The sequence below is a fragment of the Heteronotia binoei genome, chromosome 3, assembly GCF_032191835.1.
Source record: "Heteronotia binoei isolate CCM8104 ecotype False Entrance Well chromosome 3, APGP_CSIRO_Hbin_v1, whole genome shotgun sequence".
NCBI classification, from domain to species: domain Eukaryota; kingdom Metazoa; phylum Chordata; class Lepidosauria; order Squamata; family Gekkonidae; genus Heteronotia; species Heteronotia binoei.
In genome coordinates, this window is record NC_083225.1 from 103,991,178 (window position 1) to 104,011,311 (window position 20,134).

Genomic DNA, 20,134 nt, shown 5'->3' on the forward strand with positions numbered 1-20,134 from the left:
GGCAGGAAAACGGCCCTCTGAAAGAGATCTATTTATGATGTCCCGTATAGGACATCTTAACTCCTCCAGGCAGGCTTTAATAAGCCGGGAGGGACATGTCAAAATCACAGGTTGTTGCACGTGCAGCAGAGAGGACTCTGTCAACTTCCTCCAAGCTGAGCGGGTCGAAGTGATCCAGGATCAAACTAGAAGGCAGGCACGGAGTCTCGAGTATACATACTGAGTCCAATATGGCAGGGCAGTCGCGGCGGAGCGATTGGACTTTATCTGCAAAATATTTCGCAAAAGCCTCACAGCCTATCTCTAATTCCTTAGAATTTGGTTTGCCCTGTGGCAATGTAGTAAGTGTTCGAATTATCCTAAATAATTGTGCCGGGCGCGAATTTGCAGACGCAATCTTAGCCGCAAAGTACGTTTTCCTTGTGGCCTTGACTGCCATCTCATAGGATCTCATACATTCCCTATAAGATGCTCTGATCGCTTCGTCTCGAGTGCGCCGCCATTGCCTCTCTAGCCGTCTGAGGTGTTGTTTCAGCTGGCGTAATTCCGGGGTACACCACGGCGCCAGCCTAGTCCGGGGTCGCAGAGGGCATCCAGGTGCGATCTCCTCGATACCCCTGGAGAGTCGGCTATGCCAGACCTCAACCAGGGCCTCCAAGGAGTCGCCAGAGGGCCAGGGATCCCGAAGAGCCATTTGGAACCGTTCCGGGTCCATTTGGCTCCGCGGACGAGCCAAAATAGGCTCGACGCCTGAGCAGGTTTGGGGTGGAGCGTTCACACGAGCCTTAAGGGCGCTGTGGTCCGACCATGGCACCACTTCTATGGTTATATCGTCCACCACAACCCCAGCCGCAAAGATCACGTCTAACATGTGCCCGGCCTGGTGCGTGGGGGATGTTACAAATTGAGAGAGTCCTAGTGTCGCCATGGATGACACTAGGTCCGTCGCCTGACTAGAGGCCAGGTCATCCGCATGGACATTGAAGTCACCCAGGATCACCAGCCTTGGGTGCTCCAACGCCCAGCCTGCCGCCGCCTCGAGCAGGGATGGTAAGGCGTTGGCCGGTGTGCTAGGCGAATGGTACACCAGCCAAATCGCCAACCCCTCTCCAGCCTCCCACGCCAGACCGACACATTCAATACCCTCGATCTTTGGAGCTGGGAGCGCCCTAAAGGAGTGAGCCTCTCGTACGAACAGCACCACTCCTCCCCCCCGCCCGTTAGTTCGTGATTGGTGGAAGACCGAATAGCCCGGGGGAGCTGTTTGTGAGAGGGCTACAGTATCGCCCTCTCGTACCCAGGTTTCGGTCACACAAGCCAGGTCCATGTCCTGTTCGAGTAAAAATTCTCGAAGGACAGAGGTCTTGTTATTAATGGACCTAGCGTTGCATAACACCAATGATGGAGGTGGGTCTGGCCTGGTCTACTACCTGTCACCCTCGGAATGGGACGCAGACTGGAAGGAGGCCGAGCACTAACAGGTCTCCGTCCCCTTCCCTTGTATTGCTGTCTCTTCCCACCGCCATACCTCCCCCTCCCCAGGAGCACTGGAGATTGGAGAGAGGAGGCAGGGACATGAGGGGGCAGCTGTAGGCAACAATATGGCATCACTTTGGGAGAGATTCCAGAAGTGATGTCATATCTCTCTAGGAATCACAGAATTTTTAGTGATATCTAGGCATTGTTGAAAAGTTTTTGATTTTACCATAGAATTTCTGGCTATTCCTTGAGAGGTATGGCATCCAGGGAAAAATGATGCCATGCCATTAAAAAAAAAATCTTGCCCCCACTCAGGGCAGTGCCAGAGAAACAGGAGCAGAGGATCCTTCACACCCATTGGGGAAATGATGACACTAACAGTGATCATGGTTCAGTTGCCTGTAGTCTGGCAGGTTAGACTAATCATATGGCTCTTCCAAAAACTCTAGTTCCTTAGGCAAGTGTATCATAAGTGGGATGTATTTGACCTTACTTATGTGGAATGTATGGACTCTTCCTGAGGATTTTCCTTAGACCTTATCCTTCCTCTGAGAAGGTCATTCATTGTAACCAAAAATGGAGTTTATGACAGGAAAACAATTGGGCTTAGAAAAAAATAAAATGGGTTCCATAGTTCTGAAATATCTAGGGCCATTTGATGTATTCCATAGTCTGCAGACAGTCTTCAGGAGGCTCCGAAGTTGTGAATAAGTCCCCAGGCAGTCTTCTGGTGTGGTACAAATAAACAAAGAGCCATCTGGAAGGAAAGAGAGAGAAGCATAAAAGGGGTGTTACTTTAAAGTGTTGTGACTTACATTGGCAGTTTTTCGTTGGATTACTGAGGATTAATGCTGTTAGTATTTAGGCTTTGAAGTTAACATCTGCCATTGCTTGCTGAATATAGGTTTCTGAATATCTTGGGTTAACAGGGTAACGATGGATAACTTTCTGTTATTGGAGAGTGTAGGACAATAATATAGACATTTAAAAATAAGTAATGTAAGAATGTAATTAATTTTGCCTCATAAAATGATGATGTCTTTTAATTCCATCCTGGAAACTGAAAGCAACTCTTTATTTATATGCTGATAATAATATTGAACAACATATATCATATTATAATGGAATGGAAGCATTGTTAATTTTTTTGTGTTTTGTTACATTTTAAAGAGGCCAGATCAGGCCAACCTTTTAAAAATATCTGTGCAATATAATTTAAAAACTTGATGCATATCTTCAAAGTACTTAATTGACTAGAGCCTGCAAACACTTAATTAGATCAATAGCTGCCTTCAAGTGTATCATTTTACACATTTGTGCAAATTAACACTTTTCTGACATAGTTTGAGGGCTCATTGATCAAACAGTGTGGCAAATCAGACTAGAGATCTAGCTGGTTAAGAAGTTTGGGAGACACTGACTCCGATGTCATTATATTTCTGAATATGTAGTTCTGTTCTTACATCAACATGTTTTCTCACAAATATATTTAAAGGAGAAAGGTATTTCAGGAAATGATTACTTGCCAATTAGGAAGCACTGTTTCTGAATATTATCAGCTAAATCAACTATTCAAGGAATCTGTGCAACAATTAGTGCATAGTAAATGTGTTGATATGCCTGTGGCTAGACCATGCTATACACACAAAGGCCCGATAGCTCTGATACTTTTTGTTGGTGCTTGCACTTACAGAACATGTCCAGTAGGAGAAGATTTGACTATGGTCAAGTGAGGGGGCAAAACAGCCTTGTTCCTGCCCTTGCTATCAAATGTTATTATAGTGGAATTTTTAAAAGCTGTTATTACTTACACAGTGGCATTCTTGGCTTTATGGTATATTTGACTGTGGTTAAATAATGGGCAGTCAGTGTTGCCATCCCTACTTATGAGTCATACAAAAGCACACTGAGGGTTGCACATCAGCCAGTTTTGAGTCAGTACCTTGAAAGGGAACTGGGATGACTGTAGGATGTGTACAAAGCAGTTGTAACTGCAATAGTGCCAAATAATAAAAATTAAGATTATAGGCTGGATGTTATTTTAGTTTATTACTGGGGAGATAATCCGGACCAGAGAGATAACACATTTCAAACCATTGCTTTAAAATGGTTCTGAAAAACTTTGACTATGCAGAAGGAAGCAAGAGAGAGGAAGAAGGAAGCAAGTGACAGTCAGTTGCTTGGGGGCCTGATAGGAGCCCTCCAGGGACCTGATTCGGTCCCTGATTCAGTCCCAGGCCACATGTTTGACACCCCTGCCCTAGTATGTTTCATTCACAAAGGGTGGCCTAGCAAACACACTTGTAAACTGCCAGTTCAACATCTTACTAAATATTCCTCTTCTTAAATGAGATTTCTGATTATTCTAGAGTCAGGCTTTGCATAATTCTTAGTCATGATGAAACTACAATATTATTTTGTTCAGATGCGCAGTTTACTAATGTTTTGCTCTTTCCCTTAAGGATGTACATTATTCTTCTACGAGAGTGATGGCAGGTCTGTAATAGACCACAACAGCATCCCAAAACATGCAGTCTGGGTGGAAAATAGCATTGTGCAAGCAGTGCCTGAGCACCCAAAGAAAGACTATGTTTTCTGCCTCAGCAATTCTCTTGGAGATGCATTTCTGTTTCAGGTTTGTTCTGCCCTTGGTTTATTACACAATCTTCAGCACTCTAGTATCATTTGAGAAAACATTTATTATGGATACTTTTATGCCTAATTATGGGGTTTGTTTATTTATTGTCTTTGTTTATAGTCCACCTTTCTTGCTGTGACTCAAGGTGGATTACAATCTATTTATTTATTTAATTTATTATTAGTATTACTTTTAACACTTGGTGCAGGACTTTTTTGGCAGAAAAAGCCCAGCAGGAACTCATTTGCATAATAGGCCACACCCCCTGATGTAACTATTGTTTTGCACATTTTTTTCTACCAAAAAAAAAGCCCAGCAAGAACTCATTTTCATATTAAGCCACACCCCCTGACACAAAGCCAGCCGGAATGGCATTCCTGCTCAAAAAAAGCCCTGACTTGATGACTTTAACAATTCAAAGCATTCCAATGTCAAGTGATTACTAAATGGAATTTGTACTTTTATTCAGTCTAGAGTTGCATTCTGAAGACTGGCAAGAATGTGGCCCCAATTTCACAACAACACCTGACTATATTATGTAGACTGGTGATTGTATTGTGCTGTATTTGGGGCACCATCTCTTGCCACATGAAAATAATGTTGAGAGAGGAGTACTAAAGGGACATTTGAAGAGTTTCCATATAATAACTGTGCATTAAAGTTGAGTAGGATAGGGGAAAGTATACTTTATCGTAAACTAATAATTTCATTACAGTTTATGTTATAGAAAACTATGCTGTTCAGCATAGGCTAAGCTGAGGATTTCGGGTAAAGAACTGTGCCCTGCTACTGAATATGTCTGGAAGTTTACATTTCAACTTCTGAGGAGAGCAGCTGTCCCAGGAGGTCATTACATATTCCTTAGAAGGTTTTAGGTAAAGGATGGAAGACGTCTGTTGACGATGTTCTTCCTTAGGAAGTAGATTGAGATTGGTCAATGATTTGCAAGTTTTTCTACCTTCCAGACAACCTTTCCACATAACTTTGTATCCTCTGTGCATTGTTGAATTGGGGGGGGGGGCACATTCTGGATGCAAATTCTGTTCATGTGGCACACATTGGCTTTGTGATTGCCCAATGTGAACTGAGAGTGCGCCTTTGAAAGGACAAAACACTCCCCTGGGCCTGCTCATTGCAGAGAGAGATCTGTCATAGTCTTGTAATTGTCTTCCAAGTAAATTTACTAATCTGCCCACTGAGGAACCCCTGATAGGCACTTGAGGGTACCATAAGGTGTCCCCAGAACACAGTTTAAAGCAGATATAGGCCCCTCTCTATGATTATATTATGCATTTTTAATTTTGCAGATTATAAAATCTTAAGAATAATGGCCTAATTTTTACCTCATTTGATATACATTTCAATGCCATTTAATTAATAATTTTGATCAATTCTGTGTGACATTTCATTTTTTCATTCTCGCCAGATTAATAACACCACACTAATAATTTAAGGGGGTAGATTAGTCTGCGGATGTGGGGGTAGGGACAGTATATTTTAATGTGTTTTCTCACTTTTTGCTGTGTGATTTCTCCATCCATGTTCTTTTGTGAATCTTAAAATGTAAGCTTCTATAAACCATTTTATTGGAATCAAAAGGCATCCTCCATTCAAGCAATGGCAGGGCCGTGGATAGAAACATTTTTATTTTACCCTGCTGCAGGTCTGCTCTATGTTATTTTCCTGCAAATGTAGTAGGAGACATGGAAACCTTGCAGAGCCATCACTTTTCTTTGTTAAGCATTCTTTTTTTCTGTACTTCATTTGTATTTTTTTCTTGAGTTAAGTGTGTTAGCCACCCTGGAAAGCTTCACTCGGGGTGGCAGTGTTAGAATAAGAGCAAGAACATGTGAAAATAGCATTAACCTATAGACTATTAAAACTCCCCATTCAGAACGACCCATATCAATGCAAAGTCTTACATTTTGTTTATGAAAACCTCCATTCTCAGAAAACAAATGCCATAGAAGCTAAATACTGAAAAGGTCACATGGAGTGCATGGCTTTTGTCGCAACATAGAGCCTTATTTATTACAAGTGCTGTGTTGTCACATCAGAGCTAGGTTTTCATGTAACAATGTCGGAAAGCACACAAAATAAACCATTTAAAAGACAAATTAATGAGATTTCTGCAAGCATTTGTTCACTATGTGCTTGAGTCTTCATAAATCTAAAACAGCAGATTTAGAAAGTTAAACAGAGAGCAGGAAGAGAGGAAGAATTAAGACTGGCTGTAATTATGGAAATAATTTGCAAGTTATGGTAGCCCCCAAGCTTGATTTGTAATGTTGACAATTGCTAGCGCATGTTCCTTGTTAGATAATATGCTACATACTTTGTTAAAATGCACAGTAGTATGTAAAAAGGTATGGAATGTTTCTTTTCAAGACATTGATCATTTTTATATCATTTACCACTGTACATACTCTGGAAAATTCAGGTGCAATTAATTTGTGTGTGTGTTAGGGTTGCCATGTCCTGCCTCCTCCCCAGCAGGGGACTTTGGGAGGTGTTCCTAGTGTAACAGGAAAAACCAGGAAAAAGACCAGGCAGGAACTACACAGGTGAAGCTTGAAGCAGATTTATTATTGCTAATGACTCAATGGTCTAAGGACTGAAGAACTGAGCCCCTCTCAGAGGGTTACACACACATTTATATCATGAGCGAGGTGCTACTTTGAGCGAAAGTGTGGGTTACATGATGCGATTCATTAGCATATTCATTTGCCACCAAAGTTTCCTATGAAGGTGGTTTAACTTTGTTAACGAAGTGCTTTTGGCACCGAAGCATAACATATGTCCTGGTTTTCTAGCTTTTGCGGTTAAGGCCGCTATTTCTCTGAAAGCTACTATTTCTCTGAAATGGAGCATAACAAGTCATTGCGTTCTGCGTGGGCGTATTTCTACAGCACTTGACCTACTAATGGCATATCACTGTTCCATTATTGCTTCACTAGAAGGGGTGGGGACACCCCAACATGATGACATCACACAAAAGTGATGTCATCATGTTGGGGATTGTCACCCCACACACTTGAACTTGAAGTGGCAAATTTGCTGCTGGAGTTCAGGCACACATACATGCAAACACTGCTTCTTGCAAACAGCATTCAAAGGGTGTCTTTAAATGCTTTTTGCAAGAAGTAGGGGGGGGGGGCTAAACTCCAGCGGCAAATTAGCCACTTGGTGTTCAGACCTGCCCTTACTTATTGCAAACAGCATTTGAAGGGATTCTTTAAATGCTGCTTGCAAAATGTGGGGGCCATGCATGCCTGAACTCCAGTGGCAAATTTTGTCGTTTGGAGTCCAGGAATGTGGCCAGTGGCTGCTTCTCTCCCTGTCCTGCAAGAATCTTGCAGGAGGATAGGGAGAGGAATGGCTGCCTGGTGGTTGCTCTTGGGGGGTGGGGCTTGAGGTCTCCTGGCCAGCCAACTGGCTGGTGGCAGTCTGGAGCCTCCAAAATCAAGGGATTCCAAGGTCCCACCTTAGGACTGGCATCATGTGTGTGTCTGTGTGTATGAGAGAGAGAGGGTGGCAAAACTGTACTGAGTACTGGCACCTTTTTTTAGGGGGGTGGGGCTCTACCAGGTCCTGAATGTCAGAACTTGAAGAACTTCAAACGAGGCCCAGTACTTCGTTACAAAGTATAGGTGTTTATTGAGAACTAAGTTCATGAAGGCGCAGAATAACTCTGATAACGAGTTTAGCATTGGTTACAATTTTATGCAGCTGTTACAGAAACAATCAAGTTGGTTCTCACACCTCCAGAGACACTGGTCTGTTACCAGAGTCTGTTATCAGCAGGGGGAGGAAGGAGTCCTGGTGCGATGTCCTGAGCGGTTGCCTTCAAAGGACACCTGCAGGCTATTCCCAGGGGCTATCTGTCAAGTCGGCTGAATTCAATAACGAGTCTCTTGGTGAACCAGAGTAACAAGTTTATTGTAAACAGAACTAGAGACCATGGCAGAGATTGAAGGACTGAGATCTATAGGCACTAACCAGCATTTAAGGTACAGATGAAAGGAATTCCTACGGTGGGGGCAATCTATGCAATACATCTTCACACTGGGATGCTACTCCCTTTGTTCCCAGGCCGAAGCCTTGACACCCCATCCTCCCACAGAGAGCAGGGCTGGGAAGGCACCACTATCTTATTCACATGTTAACACTTCAAAGCAGACTACACAACAAAGCCCTTCCTAGTGAGGGGGCAGGAAAGTAAGCTAGCAGCAATCGGTGTACACTGGGAAGTACCCAGACTCCTTTACTTCAGAACCAAACTTAAGACAAATATTGAGTAACTCATAGCAGACTTGACATACTGCCCCCCCTAGGCCCTCCCCCTTGCCGGGCGGCCTTGCGAGGAGGGCGGTTCATATTTATGGCTCAGGAACTCGGGCCCCGAGAGGCTCCGGCACTCCCCCTTCGAGGGGAGGGTTGGTGAATCTTGTGAGTGCCACTTGGACGGCTCCGGCGATCGGCGCAGTAGGCTGCAATGAAAAACAGGGTGGACTTTACCAAGAGCAGGGGGGAGGTCTAGCTCTACTGTCACCGGGTTGATTACCCGCTTGATTTTGAATGGCCCTAAGAACTTAAAAGCCAACTTCCTGGACGGCTGTGCCAGAGGCAGGTTTTTTGTTGATAGAAATACAGAATCCCCCACCTTCAAGTCCCAGACTGGTACATGGCTTTTATCGTACTGCTTTTTATACGCCTCTTTAGCCAGCTTCAGGTTTTCTTGAATGGCTGGCCAACATTGGCTGGGACCTTGCCACCATTGTTCAAAACTTGAGCCCGTTAATCCCTCCCCCCCTGGTAGCATGGGAATCGGCTTTCCCTCATACCCAAACACTGTTGCAAAGGGAGATGTTTTGGTGGAACTGTGAGCGCTGTTGTTGTAAGCGTATTCAGCGAAGGGGAGGAGGTCTACCCAGTCTGACTGGCGTAGGCTCACGAAGCACCGTAGGTACTGCTCTAGCACCCCGTTCACTCTCTCCGTCTGTCCGTCCGTCTGGGGGTGATAGGCAGAGCTTAGCCCCTGTTCCATCCCTAATAATTTACAAAACTCCCGCCAGAAGGTGGCAACGAACTGAGGCCCCCTGTCACTTATGACCTTGTCAGGGATGGAGTGATATTTGGCCACGTGGTCGAAAAATAAGGCCGCTAGCTTCTTGGCCGTGGGTAATTGGCTGCAGGGGATGAAGTGGGCTTGTTTTGAAAACGTGTCCACTACCACCAGTATGACTGTTTTCCCCCGGGAGGATGGCAACTCCACTATGAAGTCCATGGACACTATGGCCCATGGCCGTTTCGCTGTTTCTAGAGGCTGTAGGAGCCCCGGAGGTTTCCCCCCTCTCTTTTTTGCCATCACACATACCGGGCAACCAGCTACAAAGTCAGACACATCCTTCTTTAAAGACGGCCACCAGAACTGCCGGTGCACTAGGTGCAAGGTTTTTACATAGCCGAAGTGCCCAGCTAACTTGGAGCAGTGACATAGTTGGAGAATTTCTTTCCTTAATGTTTCCGGGATGTACAGTTTTCCCCCCTTGTACCAAAGACCGTCTTTTCCTTTCTGCAACCCCTCCGGCCGCCCACCTCCCTCCCTTTCGGCCTCCAGGGTGATCCGTTCTTTGCTCAGCCCGCTCAACTCCCTTTTCTTCTGTGAGCGGGTGGTAACCATAGCTGCCACTTGCGTGGGGGGGATCAGGGAGTCTACCACCTCCTCCCTCTGGCTCTCATGCTGGGGGAGCCTGGACAGAGCGTCCGCTAGAAAATTGCGGTTCCCAGGGATGTGCTTCAGGGTGAAGTCGAATTTGGAGAAGAAGCCTGCCCACCTGATTTGCTTTTCACTCAGTTTTCTTTTCCCTGTTAGTGCCTCCAAATTTTTATGGTCCGTCCATATCTCAAAGGGCACCCTAGCTCCCTCCAACCAGGACCTCCAGGTTTTCAGTGCAAACATGACAGCGAAAGCCTCTTTGTCCCACACCGACCAGTTCCTCTGCTCCTCCGAGAACTTTCGTGAAATGTAAGCGCAAGGTCTCAGCTTCCCCTCCTCATCCCTCTGCATGAGAATGGCTCCTATGGCGACGTCGGAGGCGTCGCATTGGACCACGAACCCCTTCCGCTCATCTGGGTGGCTTAAGACCGGCTCGCTTGTGAACAGTTGTTTAAGCCGGTCGAAAGCCGCCTGACAAGTCGGTGTCCAATTCAGCTTGGCCCCCGGTCGCTTTGCCTCCTCCCCCCTCCCCTTCGTCTTCAGGAGGTCTGTTAGGGGCAGAGCGATCTGGGCGAACCCCTCAATGAATGTTCTATAGAAATTGGAGAATCCGAGGAAACTTTGGAGCTGTCTACGTGTCCTCGGGGGGCCCCACTCCAGAACTGCCCGAACTTTAGCTGGATCCATGGCCAGCCCGTCCCCAGACACCCGGAAGCCCAAGTAGTCTAATTCTGTGCGATGGAACTCGCATTTAGACAGCTTGGCGTAGAGCTGGTGCTTCAGCAGGGTGGTCAACACTTCCCTCACTAGTTTCACATGGGACTGTTCGTCTTGCGAATAAATAATGATGTCATCAAGGTACACCACCACCCCCTTGTACAGAAATTTCCGCAATACATCATTTATGAAGTTCATGAACACCCCCGGTGCTCCCTGCAACCCAAACGGCATGACCAAATATTCAAATTGTCCCATCGGCGTGTTGAACGCCGTTTTCCACTCATCCCCCTCTTTGATGCGCACTCGGAAGTACGCGTCCCGCAGGTCAAGCTTTGTGAAAATTCCCCCCCCCCCCGCCACCGTGCTTAGCAAGTGTTTGATGAGGGGGATGGGGTAGGCATTTGACATGGAAATCGCGTTAATCCCACGAAAATCAGTGCAAAGTCTAAGACTGTTGTCCTTTTTCTTTCTAAACAGCACGGGGGCCGCGTGGGGGGCCGTCGCGGGTCTGATGAACCCCCTCTTCAAGTTCAAGTCTAGAAATTTCCGCAGTTCCTTCTTCTCCGCCCACCCCATTTGGTAGAGTTTGGCCCTGGGAAGGCTTTCCCCGGGGATCAGTTCTATCGCACAGTCTGTGCTCCTGTGGGGGGGTAGCTGGTTGGCCTCCCGCTCACTAAATACTTCCATCAGGTCGCGGTAGGCGTCCGGAACATGGTGCACCTCTTCCACCAGGACGCACGCCCTCTCCCGAGCGGCTGGCGCTCGTGGCCCCCATGTTGCCTGCCAAAGGTGCTGGTTGCAACTTGGGTCGGGAAATCTGATGGTCTGGGCTCTCCAGCGGATGAGGGGATCGTGCTTCTCCAACCACCCCACTCCCAGGACCACGGGGTAGCCGCAGGCGGGCGCGATCACAAACGTCTCTGAGTCCCAGTGGTCCTCAATCCCCAGTGGGCACGGCTCAGTCTCTTGCGTGCAGGGTTCCCCCCCCATTACTGACTCATCCATCTGTTTAAAGTGCATGGGGTGGGGCAGCTGCGAGCGTTCCAACCCCAGAGCCTCCACCACCTTGGGGGAAATCAGCTCTCTATTACAGCCCGAGTCTATGAGAGCCCGGATCTGTAGGAACCTTTTCAGCTTTGGGTTCAACAATTTGACCACTATAAAGTACAACCTTCCCGTGGATCTCACCATTAGCGGTGCCTCCTCTCGGTCGACCTGCTGGTTGGCACCGTTCAAAGCAGGTCGGCGTCGTTTCCCGCCGGCTCCTCTTCCCACGCCAGCTCGGCCAGCTCCTCTGACAGACGCACCTCCTCCTCCTGCAGGTCGTCTTGCACCAGAAGCGCGCTGCCCTTCGCCGCATCCTTAGGGCGGCCGGAGGTTCTCTTGGGGCCGGGGGTGCCTGGGCGGGTGGCTCCCTGCGGTGGGGCGGCCCCGGTGGCTGGTTGGGGGCAGCCGGAGGCCAGGTGGTTGGGGTCGCCACACCGGAAACAACGTCGGGGTCCCCCCGGGGCAGCCACCGCCTGCTTCTTGACTTTAGGTGGCTCAGCCTTCCCGGGGCTTGCTTTCGGCGTTCCCCTGCCGGCGGCTAGTGCTTGGTGCAGCATCGCCACTCGTTTCAGGTTGGTCTCCACCTCCCCCGCCAGCTGAATCCACCCCACCAGGGTATCGGGGCTGGCTTGCGTGAGCGCTCTATCCAGGATGCTCGGGTTCAGCCCATTGGTGAAGTGCTCGATCTTCATCACCTCGTTCCAATTCCGAGCCCGGGCAGCGTTGGCCTGGAAGTCGGCCGCGTACTCTCGGATGGATCGGGCCCCCTGCTTCATATTCCGCAGCGCCGCCAGCGCTCGGGCTTCTTGCAGGGGGTCCTCGTACTGGGTCAGTAGAGCTTGCACGAAGGTGTTTACGAAGTGGAGGACCGGGCTGTTAGTTTCGCATAGGCTCACATACCACTTCTTCGCTGCACCCCGCAGCTTCGACCCGAGGTAGTCCACGCAGCTCATCTCATCGGGGAAGAGGTCCCCCCAGTAGTACATGTAGCTGTTTGCCTGGATCGCGAAGTAGTTCACTTCCTCCGGGTCCCCGTCAAATGTGGCGTCCAGCTCCCGGCCCCCTCCCAGATCTCTTTGTCTGGCCGGGGCAGGGGGGGGCGCCGCTGGAGCTTGCGGGGCCGCTCCGGGCGGAGGGGCGGCAGGGCCCGGTTGAGCCGGGGGTCCCCGCGGACCCACCGGGGCTGGCTGCTGCTGGCGAGCCCCGGTCACCCCCAGCGCTCTGCCCAGCTGCGCGGTCAGGGTCTGCATCTGGTCCTTGAGGTCTCTCACCGCCCCGTCAATCTCCCTGCGGACCATCGCCCGGAACGTTTCGTAATCCTCATCGGCCTGGTCTTTGGGTCTCACCCCTCCGTCATCCGCTCCGCACTCGGCCCCTTCGCCTCCACTCCCGGGGTCTTGAGTCCCCACCGCCCCGGCGCCTTCGCTCGTCTCGCCCGGGTTGGCGGCGGCGGCCTCGGCCAGTTGGACCCGCTTGGTGTGGCGGGTCATGATCGCCTCCCGTCTGATCGGGGCTTGATCCATCAGCGTGGTGGAGGTCCTTGGCTGGTATTGCCGTGGGGTCACCACCAGCTGAAACTGGGGAGGGGAAGCCGCGGTCCTTCTGGCAGTATGGATGTGCCAGGGTGTCTCGGCCCCCTCCGCTCTGGTTGGGAGTTCTCCATTCTCCGGAGGCTGTTCGGACATCGCCTTTTCAGTTGCCGGAAAGGTTGAACCCCAAGAAAGGGGAGTCCTTCAAAATGTCAAGTCGGCTGAATTCAATAACGAGTCTCTTGGTGAACCAGAGTAACAAGTTTATTGTAAACAGAACTAGAGACCATGGCAGAGATTGAAGGACTGAGATCTATAGGCACTAACCAGCATTTAAGGTACAGATGAAAGGAATTCCTACGGTGGGGGCAATCTATGCAATACATCTTCACACTGGGATGCTACTCCCTTTGTTCCCAGGCCGAAGCCTTGACACCCCATCCTCCCACAGAGAGCAGGGCTGGGAAGGCACCACTATCTTATTCACATGTTAACACTTCAAAGCAGACTACACAACAAAGCCCTTCCTAGTGAGGGGGCAGGAAAGTAAGCTAGCAGCAATCGGTGTACACTGGGAAGTACCCAGACTCCTTTACTTCAGAACCAAACTTAAGACAAATATTGAGTAACTCATAGCAGACTTGACACTATCTGCCATTCCTCCGGCAGTCACAGTTTGTTTGAAATGCAAAGCACTTTGATTAGAGGCCTAGCTACGAGTATACAGGGTTAGTACTAGCACACAAGATGGAGTCAGTTAGGCTAACATTACTAAGCTTGGCAAGCAGGGAAAGTACAAGTTCTGACACTGAGAGGGTAATTGGTGGAACTCAGTGCAACTTTATATATAAGTACCAGCACCTTTAAAAAACACCCAGAAAAAGCATAGGTGCAGCCAAAGTATATGTTTCATTGTAATCCTCTTCTAACTACCTTGCACCCAAAGATTTTGCTTTCTTCCTAATAATTTCCCCTTCATTTGGGAGCTACTGTCAGACCTACACAAATCCATTAAAGTTGAAAGTGATATGGTGTTGCCAGGTGCCAACCATCTCTGTTAAAACTTCACATTCATATTTCAGATATCAAGTTGCACCTTTAACTTTTATTCAGAACGTAAGCTTTCATGTGCTCTTTAAGCACACTTCATCAGACTGTACCTGATCCTCTTGTCTGATGAAGTGTGCTTAGAGAGCACACGAAAGCTAACGTTCTGAATAAAACTTGGTTGGTTTTAAAGGTGCACCTTAATTCCTGCTTTGTTCAACTGCTTCAGACCAACATGGCTGCCCACTTGGATCTATATTTCAGATATGTGAGTTTCTTTGCAGGGATTCACCATTTCTTTGCAGGCAGAATAGTTGCCTTAGTCACAGATCACTAAATAACACAGTTCACATACCACCCCCCCCCATACAACTTAACATAATAATAATGTTTCCTTTCTGTGACCATCCAATAAAAAACACTATTTTAACTAAGAGCTGTGTTCTTTGGTGTGGAAAAGGATTATAATTGAATCTTCCAGTTTTCTGTATGCAATATGAATCAGGATTGTTCTAATTTCTTTTAATGTTATATTTTTAGAATTCTCAATGCACTTAGCAAACTTGGATACCTCTAACTATTTTAGTTTTGTTTACATTTGGCTTGTTCTCTATGGCTAAATGTATTTGCCAGAGACGTGGCAAAAAGGGCTAACAAATTATTTATTTGTCCATTTTTACTGTGGCTTTCTCCATAAAGAGGACCCAAAAGCAATTGGGCCAGCTGATACAAAGCCATAGACTGTTAGCCCAGGGCCAAAAGCTTGAACATCTGGCATACCCGGGCTTTAATAAACTGATTTGTGTTATGAACTATATTTAATGAACTTTTCTTTTTAAAAACATGTTTAAATGATTTAAAGACAAGGTGACAAAATTAACACTTAACATGATTTAGCAAAGAGATATTTGGACTAGGTTTTGAAGTTAGGTCTTGTGAGAGACTGAAATTATGATTAAGGAAATGTGTTGGACTTCTTGTTTTCTCCTGTGTCACATATTATTTGTGCTATCTCCATCTCATTAAGTATTCCCTGCCCTTCCATTCCAATGTCTGCATTGACAGTAACAATCAATAATGAAAATTAGGATTTGCTCTTAATCTAGACTTTGAAAATAGGTTTGAAGTTGGTTTCATATTCTAGGATAAGAGTAGATCAAAATGGGTATCCATGTTAATCTGTAGTTTATTACTGCAGGTGAAACACATATTATTAGCGTCCTACAACCAGTGCTGAACAATGACACTCACACAGGTACTGGGTGGTGGGGAGGGAGGGACTCTTTCTTGCTAATCTAGAACAATTCATCTGCAATGATAAAGTATTTAACAGTAACATGGACTCTGCTACTAAGACTCTGCTACTAAGACCAAGATGCCAACTTTGCTGTCCTAGGAAACACCACCAGGAGACCCAGCAATATCAGCCATACAATCTTATATTCATACTCCTTCTCATCCCCTAATGTAATTTATGCCTTCATGTGTTAACAATGCACTTCTCCCCTCTATATTGGACAAATTGGCCAACAAATAAATGGACATAAGTCTAACGTTAGAAACCACAACATTGAAAACAAGTGGGGGAACATTTTAACCTTCCAGGACATTGAGTTTCTGATCTAGAAGCAGCCGTTCCCTTACACAGGAATTTTAGAGAGAGATTAAGAAGAGAGACTGCTGAATTGTAACTGATAATGAAATTCAAGAAAATGCATCCTCCTGGAATGAATTGAGACCTAGGTTTCCCATCTCATTACTAGTGCTGATTTCTCCATGCCTACTATCCCTTTGCATATCACACTTGCTACTGTCATTCACCTGCTATTGTCATTTGCTGTTATCTGATCTGGATCCATTGGATCTGAAATCACTCCACTTTCCAAGATACAAAAGCAGATGGGCTCATATTCTAGCTGTATCTGAAGAAGTGAGCAGTGATTCGTGAAAACTCATACCCTGCTACAAATTTTGTTAGTCTTTACTGGTGGTCTTTACTGGACTCTTGCTCTTTCCTAGGATAAGAGTACATTGGACCACCTAATTATTTCTATTCCTTTATAAGAATTGTACTGAGTTTTATAACTACTTCCAGCAGTGAAAATAATGGGCAAGGGACGTATGGAGATTAATTAATTTATCTAGCAAAGTTTTCATCATTTTATGGCACCGTCCTATATCATGCTGTGGGAAAAGAACAGACTGTGTTGGCATTAGTAGATGGCCAGCTCTTGATACCCAATTTTGCTCATTTAAAATCCTGTTTTATTTCCATGTCCTGTTGCTATTTAGCTCATATAAGGACATGATTTTGTTTAACATCCCACTCTCTGAAGCTTCTGTTTCCTTTTTAAAATCCTACTTGTTATGCAAGCAGAGTATGTGGCTTTGTGGTTCAAACTCATTACATATCTAGTGAAATTTTTTTTCGAGTTACATTCTCTTTGATGTGGGCTATTCTATTCATTACCAACTTCACTCAGCTATAAAATATCGGTAGCCTTTCAGAAGTGAAGCTACAGTAATAATTATACTGTTTCTCAGCAGGGAAGCTATATATTTAACTGTTAGAAAAGTAGTGGACAACATGTTCACTGAGTATTTTATGAATCGTTACACACTAATAGTATAATTATGCTATAAAAATATACAGGCATACATTCCAGCTGCCTCAATGTCTTAGTGTAAAATCATTCTGTTCATGGAGGAGCTGCATATTATTGTAGCATTGCATAATGATGGGCCAGAGAAGTACAATTGCTGGTGAATATTATCAATGTGAAAGGCAGGGCTTTTCTTTTGAGCAGGAACGCAGTTCCGGCTGGCTTGGTGCCAGGGGGTGTGGCCTAATGTGCAAATGAGTTCCTGCTGCGCTTTTTCTACCAAAAAAGCCCTATGAAAGGTATGATTCTGCAGGTCAAAACTGGCTGCCAAGACATGTGGGACACAACTTTAGTTGGGAAGGCCACACACATGCTTAAGTAACATCTTTAAGGGTTAACACACAGCTAGGCCTGACTAAGAAGAGGAACAGAAGAGTTACCAGTATACCAGTCTTATCTATAACAAGGGCTGACCCTACACTGTCTGGCACTCTAGGCAAGGCTAACTTCTGGTGCGCCCCCTGTACTGATAATGTCACTGAGTCACATGGGGGGCACCCAATTTGATGCCCCCAGAAGGCTGGCATCCTAGGAAATGATCTAGTTTGCCTAGTGACAGGGGGTCAGCCCAGTCTATAATTTTGCCCTATGCCTTACTGTATTTTATGGTGTTCCTAGGCAACAATGGAAGTAGGAGTCTCTTAGAGTTCCAAATTAGACTTATCTGGTCAAGGCAGATACATGTGTATTGAATTTTTTGCTACGCCACAGTTTTTATCCAATGGATTAATGCTAGGCTGGCAAAGTGTATCAGCTGGCTCTCATGATGAATTAGGAAGGAGTTTGCCGCCAGTTGGTATGTGTATGTTAGGGCTGGCCAAACTTGCTTAATGTAAGAGCCACATAGAATAAACATCAGATCTTTGAGAGCCTCAAGACATGAATGTCAGATGTTTGAGAGCTGGAAGGAAGGAAGGGGGGGAGCCCTGTCTAAATGAGATTAAGAAAGCTAGAGGCCCTTTCAAAAGCATTTGTGTTAATTGAGAGGATTCTGACCTTTCTTTTGTTTCAGACCTCTAGCCAAACAGAACTTGAGAACTGGATCACAGCAGTTCATTCTGCTTGTGCAACAGCAGTAGCACGGCAGCACCACAAAGAGGATACTGTCAAACTGTTGAAAACAGAGATTAAAAAACTGGAGCAGAAAATTGACATGGATGAGAAGATGAAGAAAATGGGGGAAATGCATTTCCTCAGCTTATCCTCTGTCCGAGACTCCAAGAAGAAAAAAACCATTCTTGATCAGGTATTTTATGTATTTTACATATATAAAATCAGTTTAGATTTTCAGGACTGTCTGCTGTAGGGATGGTGTTACTAGTGTGCACAGAGCTAAGTAGCCTTTGGAGTTAACAGATAAGGCATTTATTAATCTCTCTTCTTCATGTCTTGATGGGTACAACTTTCAGCCAGAGAACTCTCATGATAAGTGCCTGTCCTGTTGTCAAGTGCTGCACAGTTCTCATTAACACAACCTCTTTGGTTTAAGTCAAATAAGGCTTTTATTAAATGAGCATCATGTCCACAGTCAAGATGTCCTTTGTTAGAACTAACCCCTCAGGGCCAAGCATTATATTTATATCTTACTAGGGCTGTTAAACACATAAGCAATTAGGCATGAAAGAAAAGGCAGAAAGTATTATTCTCAGACAGGTACTCCCCTCCTCTCAGTTTAAACCTGCTTTCCAAAAAATTGAAAGTTAGAGTCTCTGGCTAAGGAATGTCTTACAGACTAAGAGAGACCTTTCTCTAGCCAGGGCAGAGAAGATACTTATATGTTGATTCAAAGACATAACAGTGCAAACCAAACATAATACAATGACATTTGTTATACTGATGCATGCAATATTGGCAAGAACCAGTTCTTGACACCTGTCTGCCCTGCTATTACAATGGCCAATATATATATGAGAAAAAGTTAACACAGAGACTCTTCTTTTCTGAACATCTCTTTTACCAGTGTAGCTAGAATTTTAACTGCATAGTATTGTGGAGATACTGAGGCCTTTGAAAGTCTTTCCTATTAGCCACATGCACCAGACTAGGTGGACATGCGCTAGGTGGAAAGACAGTAGCACTCTACAGCTGAGAGATGTTTTATTTTCCAGTGTATTTTAACTTCTGCAGTGAAAGACTTCATTGGTTTTGGTTCAGCAGGTCTGTGTGTGTGTGTATGTATATATATGCTATGTGGTGCCTTATATCTGTTGTGTTTGCACAAAATACCATCTCATAGGTTCCTAAAACAGAGAGGAGACTACTAGGACAGAGAGGAAATCAAACCTAGGATTTTAATCTTGTTAGTATTGTTATATAGGTAACAGTTTTGGGATGCTCTTTTTTTATTTTGATCCAGTTTAGAAAGATGAATCCTTTCTCTTCCCTAGGAATTTAAGCAATACAGACAATGGAACGTGTAACTTGGTATAATCTTGTTTATCTGTGGTCTTTAAAGTGTATGTTTGTGATCTTTTTGCCTCATCCAGCTCTCCAATCTTGACTGTTTTTTCTAGATCTTTGTTTGGGAACAAAACCTGGAACAGTTCCAGATGGATCTCTTTCGATATCGGTGTTACTTAGCTAGCCTTCAAGGAGGGGAACTGCCAAATCCAAAAACGTTGCTTGCATTTGCAAGTCGGCCAACGAAAGATGCAATGGGTCGTCTTGGAATCTTTTCAGTGTCTTCCTTTCATGCACTGGTGAGATTAAACTGATGCCAGAAGTCATTGCTGCTGAAATAGATATTGCTTAATACTTTTATAAGATGAGGAAGGAAGTACTGTTGCTATGCAACTTCTGTTTGTTTAAGTGGGGCAAGTACAGTCTCGGCCTGTACTCCCATATTAGTAAAATACTGAACTCTTACTTCTCTGGCAGATTCTTTCCTTTGTCCTCAGATTTTTTTTCGCTTCTTAAAGTACAAAGCTGAATCAGAGACTAACCTCTCAGAAAGGTGTTTAAAAACGCTGGAGTACATTTCATAGCCGTCCATTATGATGAAAGCTAACATGCTGCTCAGATAAAAATTTTTAAAGAAAGGCTTTGCCTGTCTGAATAGTTTGTCAACAGAATTCTCTAGTGACCTACTGGGTCAGTAGCTGTCTGTTTGGGTCATTCAGATACGTGTTTAGGGCCTTATGTGTCTTACTGGTTGCTACCGGTGGTAATTTCTAGTTAATACTGTGGTTTATTTTCTGTTTCCATTATTTGCAATAACTAGTCAGGAGTTGTAATTGACCATAGTTAATGCTTTTTAAAATAGGAACACCTACTGGTTAGTCAATTCACTTGC

General features: G+C 45.5%; 1 protein-coding gene across 3 annotated transcripts in view; it reads left to right on the forward strand.

Annotated features, from left to right (window-relative positions):
* TIAM1 (TIAM Rac1 associated GEF 1) overlaps nucleotides 1-20,134 on the forward strand; it is a 338,703-nt gene that overhangs the window by 177,973 nt on the left and 140,596 nt on the right. For all 3 annotated transcript variants that reach the window (XM_060234342.1, XM_060234345.1, XM_060234346.1), the window contains 3 exons: nucleotides 3,942-4,114; nucleotides 17,855-18,088; nucleotides 19,356-19,541. In XM_060234342.1, the coding sequence (XP_060090325.1) occupies nucleotides 3,942-4,114; nucleotides 17,855-18,088; nucleotides 19,356-19,541 (593 nt within the window). The remainder of the gene's footprint in view (nucleotides 1-3,941; nucleotides 4,115-17,854; nucleotides 18,089-19,355; nucleotides 19,542-20,134) is intronic.